At 35.7% G+C, this 10,311-nt stretch overlaps 1 protein-coding gene across 2 annotated transcripts in view; it reads left to right on the plus strand.

Moving 5' to 3' along the window:
- LOC131943915 (uncharacterized) overlaps positions 1 to 9,753 on the plus strand; it is a 36,134-nt gene extending 26,381 nt beyond the window's left edge. Inside the window, exons 15-20 of one of the 2 annotated variants that reach the window (XR_009386971.1) lie at positions 214 to 432; positions 2,017 to 2,060; positions 2,656 to 2,749; positions 7,352 to 7,494; positions 9,166 to 9,291; positions 9,374 to 9,512. Coding sequence is in view for 1 of the 2 variants with exons in the window: in XM_059304267.1 (XP_059160250.1) it covers positions 214 to 432; positions 2,017 to 2,060; positions 2,656 to 2,749; positions 7,352 to 7,494; positions 9,075 to 9,291; positions 9,374 to 9,513 (857 nt within the window). In the remaining variant the exon portion in view is untranslated. Of the gene's footprint in view, positions 1 to 213; positions 433 to 2,016; positions 2,061 to 2,655; positions 2,750 to 7,351; positions 7,495 to 9,074; positions 9,292 to 9,373 lie in introns of both variants that reach the window. The other variant, XM_059304267.1, reaches the window with a different exon arrangement.
- Positions 9,754 to 10,311: the final 558 nt, after the last annotated feature.

A 10,311-nucleotide genomic window follows, 5' to 3' on the forward strand; every position in this document is an offset into this window, starting at 1 on the left:
AATAGATGTTTAGATACTTTAATATTAAGATATTGATATATTGATATAGATTACATATACAAAATGTGTAGGTTTAAAATAATTATGGGATAAGATCTGAGATATTAAAACAAAGTGGAGGTGGAAAACTAAATTCTCTGGAAAATAAATCCAGTAGTAAAGAGTTAATAGTAAGAAAATATTCTAATAAACAAGTGATGCAATCTAAAACAGGACAAAAATGGTGGCAGGAGCACAAAAAGAGTTTGGAGCCAGCCAAGACAGCTGAGCCAGCCAAGACAGCTGAGCCAGCCAAGACAGCTGGGCCAGCCAAGACAGCTGGGCCAGCCAAGACAGCTGGGCCAGCCAAAAAAAGTCCACCACTAGCTGCTGGTCAAGCAGGGCGTGGTCGTGGAGTCGAACCTTCCGCATCCAGCAACCAATCAAAAGGAGGTAAGTCCAGAAATGTTTAAGGGCTACAACAATCCAGCATTTGGCTCTAATGGATGAGGGCAGTGATCTCACAACTAGGGCAGTGACCTTTCAACTGGGGCAGTTGCCCCACTTATAGCCCCACTATGATTTCTCCCTTCTAGGCTTAGAAGGGGTTTAGAATGTAGTCTTACAATTATTTGTCTATAGTGTTGTCAGTGAATAGTTCCTGGGCTTAGTTTAATACACCAGCTAACCAACTGATGAAGATATAGTTTAATACACCAGCTAACCAACTGATGAAGATATAGTTTAATACACCAGCTAACCAACTGATGAAGATATAGTTTAATACACCAGCTAACCAACTGATGAAGATATAGTTTAATACACCAGCTAACCAACTGATGAAGATATAGTTTAATACACCAGCTAACCAACTGATGAAGATATAGTTTAATACACCAGCTAACCAACTGATGAAGATATAGTTTTATACACCAGCTAACCAACTGATGAAGATATAGTTTTATACACCAGCTAACCAACTGATGAAGATATTTATTTTGGTAAACGGAAAAAAAGTCACAGGAAAAAAAAACACAGAAAAAAAGTCACAGTTTTTGCAAGGAAAAAAGTCACAGAAAAAAAGTCACAGTGGAAAAATTTTATCGGAAAAAAAGTCACAGAAATAAAGTCACAGAAAAAAGTCACAAAAATATTTTTAGAAATATTTTTATTTGTTTAGAATTGTAAAATTTTGTATGTTTATTGTTGTGGGTTGTATTTTTTATTGCATAAATTATTTATAGACGTTAAAAGCATTATGGTTTATAACAATTGTAAGTAAAAATATTCTAATATAATTTACACAACAATCTCAACATTTGTTACGTATTTAGTTAAAAACGCGGTAGAAAATTTAATTATAAAAGAAATTTAGGCAAATTTTGCCGTAGTCTATTCTCTGGTCGGCCTCTCCACAGTAGGCATTGTCCGAACATATTTTGTGTTGTTGACGTTATGCGTCAATGACAGCCTTTGAACCTTGTCGGCTTTCTGTTTTGATCCTAAGTTTTGTTATGTAATGAGCGTGATAAATGTGGGTAGTAAAGGTGGTTGAACTAAACATCTAAACATAACTATTGTTGCCATGAGTTGAGGGCAGCAAGTCAGATGAACTTACCATTTCACGGTAATTTAATGTTGGCATTTTTAAAAAAACAGGATTAAAACCGTGGACTTTGTAGCATTCTATTAAACACTACTAATCTTAGGTTTAACATAATTACAATCTACATACTTCATACTAAATATTTTTAGATGAATTATAAAAATTACTATGCGTATACAGCCTACACCCATTACATTTAATTAATCCTAAGTTAATTTGCACTCTCTAAATATTTAATATACATAAAAGTATTAACAAGTATCATGCAAATATATATTTGTGACTTTTTTTCCTGTGACTTTTTTTCCTGTGACTTTTTTTCCTGTGACTTTTTTTCTGTTTTTTTTTTTCCTGTGTTTTTTTTTCCTGTGTTTTTTTTTCCTGTGACTTTTTTTCCTACAATCATTTATTTTAAGCTTTCCCTTCTCCAGCTGCCACACGTGGTGGAGTTGTTTCAAGAGGTGGTCCAGCTAGAGTAAGTATTATCTGGGAAACAGATTGTTGCCTTTTGTTCATAAATAACTTTTAGCTGCATTTGTTGGTAGTTTTCAGGGAGTTAGGCTCCGATAAAAAATGTGTTTAATACTAGGGTAAAAAATGTTTTTAATACTAGAGAGCAAGCAATTTTTTCTCTTCAGCTTTTTAAATGTATATTCGCATATGTGGGTCCATTAAAAACACAAAATTTAAGACCCAAAAATTTCTCAAAATTTAGTGTTTTACCTGATTCAAAATTTGAAAATTCATAATAAATTAGTTGAAGGTCTACACTTAAAATTTTTAGCTGAGTGCCTAAAAAGATTCTAAATTCATTCTTTATTGGGCCTAAAATATAATAGTTTATGAGAGGTGCAAATCTACGAATAGATTCATTTTTCAAGATGGCAGCCATTGTCATAGTTACCAAGATATTCCCACCAATTTTTAAAATGAAAACACATATGGGGATGTACCTTAAAACAGCTATAGAGAAATCGAATCGAATTGTTATCTAACGAGGATTAAAAAAGTTTGTTTACCTGCACCTACCCCCTTAAAATTATTTTTAGAATTTACTGTTTTCTCTTCAGGGTGGTAAGGTACAAACTCCAGTTGCACCCGCTGCCCCGCCTGCACCGGCTGCTCAGACTGCACCCGCTGCTACAGAATTTCCATCTGGATCTAGTGAGTAAAATAAAATACCAAAATAAAAAAAAAATAGGAACCCTGTATTTAGTGGTATGTTTGAAACTACTGAAAAGTAAAAATAGTTTCATCTTCAAAACACAGCAAACATAATTAGGACTAACTAGAGTGGCAAGGTGATTAAATTACATATTTTAATGTACAATGTTCTTAGTGCTATTTCCTCAAAATACAATTTTAAAAACCTTTTAATTAAACCTTATCATTTTTCCATCATTGATAAACATTTGATATCTTAATGTTTAAATTTTTTCTAGGTAACTAAGAATTTTTAAATACCTCATTATTACGGAGTATTTGATATTTACAAACAGAAAAAAAGATAATAAATATTAATATATAAATAAATAGTTTTAATTTTATATTTATGTATTTTATATTATACTAGCTGCATACCCATGCTTCGCCACGGTGAATCTTTTTTAAATGTACCAATGGAAAAAAACCAACACAAATATGAAGGAAAACAAACGCAAACAAAAACGCAAACACAAACACAAACCCAACACAAACCAACACAAATACAAACGCAAACGAAAACACAAACCCAACACAAACGCAAACTCAAACAAAATTGAAAACACAACTCAAACACAAAAGAAAACACAGACACAATGCAACATGCAAACATAAATACAGAACACAAACGTAACACAAATATCAACACAAAAGAAAACAAATGCAAGCAAACGCAAACAAACAAAAAAAGTATGAAAAGGAGTAAAAACTTTGTCAAAAAAAAAAAAAATTAAGTTACATAAATAGATCCTACTCCATAACTTACAATAAGACAATACAATGAAAGTAAATGTACAGCAAGTGGTGTTTACTTTTATGGTTCTAAGGCAGGGGTCTCCAAACTTTTCAGCTCGAGGGCCGCATTTACTTTCAAATATCAGTTCGGGGGCTAGAGTGACGCCCCTCCCCCCGTAGAACGCCTACCCCCCCCCCAATGAAATATAATTCATATTGAAATATATACAAAGTTCAAGTGTCCAGTCCCCCCCCCCCCCCCCCAATGAAATATAATTCATATTGAAATATATACAAAGTTCAAGTGTCCAGTCCCGTCCCGTCCCCCAATGAAATATAATTCATATTGAAATATATACAAAGTTCAAGTGTCCAGTTCCCCCCCCCCCCCCCCCAATGAAATATAATTCATATTGAAATATATACAAAGTTCAAGTGTCCAGTCCCCCCCCCCCCCAATGAAATATAATTCATATTGAAATATATACAAAGTTCAAGTGTCCAGTCCCCCCCCCCCCCCCCCCCCGGAAGAAAGAAACACTGTCGGGAGCCAATAACGCACTCGAGGCCCACGTTAGCTCTCAAATTATTCTTCACGTATTCCATTCTTGAAAATGTTTGTTCACACAGGTATGTTGTTCCAAAATTTGAAAGGTACCTTGATGATTTAATATTAGAAAAGTCTTCCTTGTGCAAAAACTTTTAAAAACCCACCAGCCCTTCTTTTAACTTGTCTCTAATGACCTCCTGCTGCAGTTCATCTTTGCAACTGGCCATATTTACTTCAAATGGGTTTTGAAACAGTCTCACTTCTGCCTTTGAATCCAAGTCAGAAAACGGCTACTGAAACTGCAGCTGGAGGTCTTTGATGACCTCGCATGCAAATGACGTGAAGAACTCAGTGGTTGCTTCAGCCGTAAAGACTGCTGAGAGTGCGTCAAGTTGTTGGCCTGTACTTGTTACAAAAACATGACAAGTTTGGATCTGAAGGCCTTTAGGTGGGTGTATAGATCAGAAACTAGATTTCCCTCTCTTGTAGTTTTAGGTTCAGAAAATTTAATGACTAGTTATGTCTGCAGCAGAGACCAGTTTCTATACCCACTCTTGCCTTTACTTTCCAGGAAGTCACCTATTTCCTTTCTTAACTTAAATACTCTGCTCAGAACTTTCTAGCAATTTAGCCATCTTACTGCTGTGAAATATGCAGGTGGAACAGCTGTCCAGCGATTCATCCATTGCAATTGAAAAATGGCGAAGCTTGCTTGCATTTTTTGCTATTTGAGTCACAATGTTTTCACCAATGTCTGCAACACGGAAGGCAATGGTATAAGCACCCAAAGCTACTTTTTCAAATTGTTTTGAATTTTCTGGACAGAGTTACTCAGCCACCTCTAACAAACATTTATTCGGTGGACAAAAAATAGCAGCGGGCCGGATGAGAGGACCTCGGGGGCCGCATCCGGCCCGCGGGCTGTAGTTTGGGGACCCCTGTTCTAAGGAAACACATTGGCAATGTACTTAGAAAAACATGCTTTCCTAGGCATCCTCGCCCAGAGAGAGCCTTTCCAGCATTCTCTAAAAGTCTAATTTCACCATCCGTTTTAATAACACAGAAAAACAAAAACAGAAAATAGTGATTTGGAGAGATCATAGACTAATTAGAAAATAAAATAAATAATCTTAACATTTTTCTATTTTAATTATGAGCCAAAACATAAAATAATCAATGCGGTAGTAATTAAAAAAAAATAACTTACATTATTGAGAGTGAGTTGAATTTATTTTTAAATTACCTCCCCTGGCATAACTATTAAAAGATTTTAATTAATTAGTTTTTTCTATACTACTGTTATTAAAATGTATCCACTTTTTCTAAGAATCTAAGCAAAAGTATTATTTGACATTGATCCGTTTAGTATGTTTTAGCAATTTGCGTGTATTTAATATTTTCTTTACTGTGTGCAAAAGATAAAAACTGTAGCAACTATAAAAAAAAAAATTACGTCATTATATAAACAAACCCTACCCTATCACTTATAATAAGACAATGCGATGCAATGTAAAAGCACTGCATGGTGTGATTTTAACTTTTAAGGTTCTAAAATCTATAGCTCTGGAACTCTGTGCGCCAAACCGTGTATTGATGAAATGCACCCTCCATGGCGCCACCCATAAGAAATTTTAATTTTTTTTGCAGAAATATTCTCAGAGTATTCTCATTTATTCCCCAAAGTTTCATGGCACTTGGATGAATGGTGTCGAACCTCATCCTACTATATTTTTCATATACTGTATATAGAGAAAAATCGCACCCTCCCAGGGTGCCACCCCTGCGAAAATAAAATAGCTTTTATTTGCAGAACCCTTCCCTGTAGTGTTCTAATCAAAACTCCCCAAAGTTTCATGTTGATCGGATGAACGGTGTCAAACAGCAATCACTTTTATTTGTTTATCACATCCTCCTGGGCTGCCGCCCTTGCAAAATTAAAAAATATTTTTTTGCATTTTTCAGAAACCTTCTCAAGAGTATTTTGATCAATTCCCCAAAGTTTCATGGCACTCAGATGAACAGTGTAGAAAAAAGCATCCTACTTTTATATTTTATATAAATATAAATAAAAATTGCACCCTCCCGGGGTGCCGCCCTTAAGAAATTAAAAAACAGAGAAACCTCCCCAGGAGTTTTTAATCAACTCCCTGAAGTTTCATGCTGATCAGATGAACGGTGTCAAACCACAAAAGACTTAAATTTTTTATAAACCGTATATAGAGAAAAATCGAATCTTCCCCTGCCAGGGCACCACCCCTGCAAATTTGAAATTTTTTTTTCGCAGGAACCTCCCTAGGAGTATTCTTAAAAACTTCCCAATGTTTCATGGCGATGGGATGAAAGGTGTAGTAATACCTAAAAGACAGACAGACACACATACATTGCTTTATATATATATAAATATAGCTTAGTAGCTGGTTTATACTTGAGTGCTCAAACTGTGGTTTGGTTCAGTTACAAATTGGATTTTAGATTAATATTGAAAGGATTTTTTTATTTTGTTGGGGTAAAATTATTATTAAATTTTAAAATTCATATTTTTATACTTTTTTGTAAGCTTTTTAATTTACAACCATAAATAACCAAATTAAAATGTATAGGCTACTTGAAACTGTTAATCATCATACTTGGATTTCTCAAAAGATATTAGACTCATCATAGCATCTATTTGTACTTTAATACTCACCTCATACATAGGAGTAATCAAATTTCTTTCTAAAGCATTTTAAAATAATGTTTAGGATGGTTCTAGAGTTAAGGACTCATTTTTGGTTAAGTTAAAAAAAATTATATTTTTCAATTTAATATTCATCAAAGACAAACCATTTTCCAATGAAAAACAGGTTTTCTATTATTTGTAGAAAAGTTTCTCTATTCTATCTGTAGTTCACTAAAAATTGTGCTGGTAACTAGTTTCACCACATACTGTAAAATTGGTTGGTCTGTTTTGTGGAAAGGTATGACTGACACAAACACAAATAATTTCATTTCAATGTTATACTGGATGGAAGAGAAAATACAAACATCAGTCATGATGGGTTTTGTTTTCCTTAACCAGGTGTTTTAATAATATATGGTAAATGATTATAAGTATAATTAGAAGAACATACAATACTTTTTACTCATAATACACTTTTCATTTTATTTAATTGGCCATACAATTTTTTTTTAAATTCTGATAAACATATTTGCAAAGAAAAAGTGGACAATAATAATTTTTGTACTAAAATATCCCATGTAGAGAATGAAGTGATACTTTTTGTCATTTTGCCTTCCAGAAGCTGAGACTGCAAGCCTCCAGTTGGTAAAGAATGTCAAATCTTATCAGGCACGTCTTGGCCTGGCCAGGGTTCTCAGGGCGGCCAACGAGCCAAATGAGGCCAAAAAGTTGTATGCTGAGGTCATGGACATGGCACCAGAGGTGTGTTCCCCACAATCTGTGGTATATGTGTGCAGGTATATCTGTGCAGGTATATCTGGGCTGGTATATCTGTGCAGGTATATCTGTGCAGGCATATCTGTGCAGGTTATCTGTGCAGGTATATCTGTGCTGGTATATCTGTGCTGGTTATCTGTGCTGGTATATCTGTGCAGGTTATCTGTGCAGGTATATCTGTGCAGGTATATCTGTGCTGGTTATCTGTGCTGGTATATCTGTGCAGGTTATCTGTGCAGGTATATGTGTGCAGGTATATCTGTGCAGGTATATCTGGGCTGGTATATCTGTGCAGGTATATGTGTGCAGGTATATATGTGCTGGTATATATGTGCTGGTACATCTGTGCTGGTATATCTTGGCTGGTATATCTGTGCAGGTATATATGTGCTGGTATATCTGTGCTGGTATATATGTGCTGGTTATCTGTGCAGGTATATGTGTGCAGGTATATCTGTGCTGGTATATCTGGGCTGGTATATCTGTGCAGGTATATCTGTGCTGGTATATCTGTGCTGGTATATCTGTGCTGGTATATCTGTGCTGGTATATCTGTGCTGGTTATCTGTGCAGGTATATCTGTGCTGGTACATCTGTGCAGGTATATTTGTGTGTGTATATCTATGCTGGTATATCTGTGCTGGTATATCTGTGCATGTATATCTATGCTGGTATATCTGCTGGTACATCTGTGCAAGTATATATGTGCTGGTATATCTGTGCTGGTATATATGTGCTGGTATATCTGTGCAGGTATATGTGTGCGGGTATATCTGTGCAGGTATATCTGTGCTGGTATATCTGTGCAGGTTATCTGTGCAGGTATATCTGTGCAGGTATATATGTGCAGGTATATCTGTGCAGGTATATCTGTGCTGGTACATCTGTGCAGGTATATCTGTGCAGGTTATCTGTGCAGGTATATCTGTGCAGGTATATGTGTGCAGGTTATCTGTGCAGGTATATCTGTGCAGGTATATCTGTGCAGGTATATCTGTGCTGGTATATCTATGCTGAAATATATATATGTGCTGGTATATGTGCTGGTACATCTGTGCAGGTATATGTGTGCAGGTATATCTGTGCAGGTATATCTGTGCTGGTATATCTGTGCTGGTATATCTGTGCAGGTATATCTATGCTGAAATATATATATGTGCTGGTATATGTGCTAGTATATCTGTGCAGGTATCTTTGTGCAGGTATATGTGTGCAGGTTAATCTGTGCAGGTATATCTGTGCAGGTTAATCTGTGCTTACATTGTTTGTTAGATACATGACGCTTACATTGTTTGTTAGATACATGACGCTTACATTGTTTGTTAGATACATAATGCTTACATTGTTTGATACATGACGCTTACATTGTTTGTTAGATACATAACGCTTACATTGTTTGTTAGATACATGATGCTTACATTGTTTGTTAGATACATAATGCTTACATAGTCTGCTGAATACATGACGCTTACATTGTTTGCTAGATACATTACGCTTACATTGTCTGCTGAATACATGACGCTTACATTGTTTGCTAGATACATGACGCTTACATTGTTTGCTAGATACATGACGCTTATATTGAAAGTGCTGAGATGCTAACCAAGAGCAGTCCACTGGATGCCGTTGATGTTTACTCCAGGTTTCCTGTCTCAGAAAATCCGACGTTCGACGACGCTTTTATTTTTGGAGAAATCGTGGGCATCTTGATGAAAGCTGAGAAGTTTGAAGATGAGAGGCTGGCCAAAAATATGATAGCATATGCCAAAGTGCTGGGCGTAGGTCCGTTTTTTTTTTAATTATATTTTTTCTTTACTTATTATCTGTTCTAGACAAGCTGATGTACTGAGATGTCTGTCTGCAGGTGTTTTAGACAAGTACACCAAGATTTTGGAGGAGAAAAACAAGAGCCAGCTGCTCAAGACTGTGTATGCAGGGATACACAACAAGCCAGTGGACCATCCAGATATGCAAGCTTTTTTCAAATTTAAATTTTGGATTTGATTGGCTGCACATTTGTGCTTACAAAATAGAGAATAGCTCTAGATGGGCTGCCTTAAATTAAACCTTGATGATTTGCCAGTGTAAATAAAGTTTTTTCACTAGAAAAAGTTTGGGATGATAGAAGAGATAAGGATTGATGGATTTGACATCTGCTGTGTGTGAGGACTAGTGTTTTGTGTATTTTTCTTTGTTTGAGTGATTACAATATACTTTGTAATAAAATATTTTTGCTGTTTTTTATTGAATCTTTCCTACCAAAATACTTACCAGTTTTTTGCATAATTTTATTCAACATCCACTAATACTTACATTCACATATACTTGCATCCAAAATACACAAATATTACACCATTCACCTATTTAACACACCATTCCCTTATTCAACACACAATTCACATATTTAACACACCATTCACCTATTTAACACACCATACACTTATTTAACACACCATTCACCTATTTAACACACCATACACTTATTTAACACACCATTCACCTATTTAACACACACCATTCACCTATTTAACACACACCATACTGAGCAGCAAGGTCAGGCTGGAGACTCCCTAAGTTTGTATCACCAGACACATGAGCTGGTGACAACTTGGGGAGACAGTCATGTCAATGCTGCCTTGTAGTTAGATCTTGGATGGACAAAAGCTATGGAAGCAAATCCAGAAATAAAAGCAGGCTGATATCTGAGTCAGGTGGCCATAAATCTGAGTCAGATGGCCATAAATCCGAGTCAGGTGGCCGTAAATCCGAGTCAGGTGGCCGTAAATCTGAGTCAGGTGGCCA

This window comes from Physella acuta, unplaced genomic scaffold, assembly GCF_028476545.2.
Source record: "Physella acuta isolate Inbredline_101_S28 unplaced genomic scaffold, ASM2847654v3 ptg000473l, whole genome shotgun sequence".
In the NCBI taxonomy this organism is placed as follows: Eukaryota; Metazoa; Mollusca; class Gastropoda; family Physidae; genus Physella; species Physella acuta.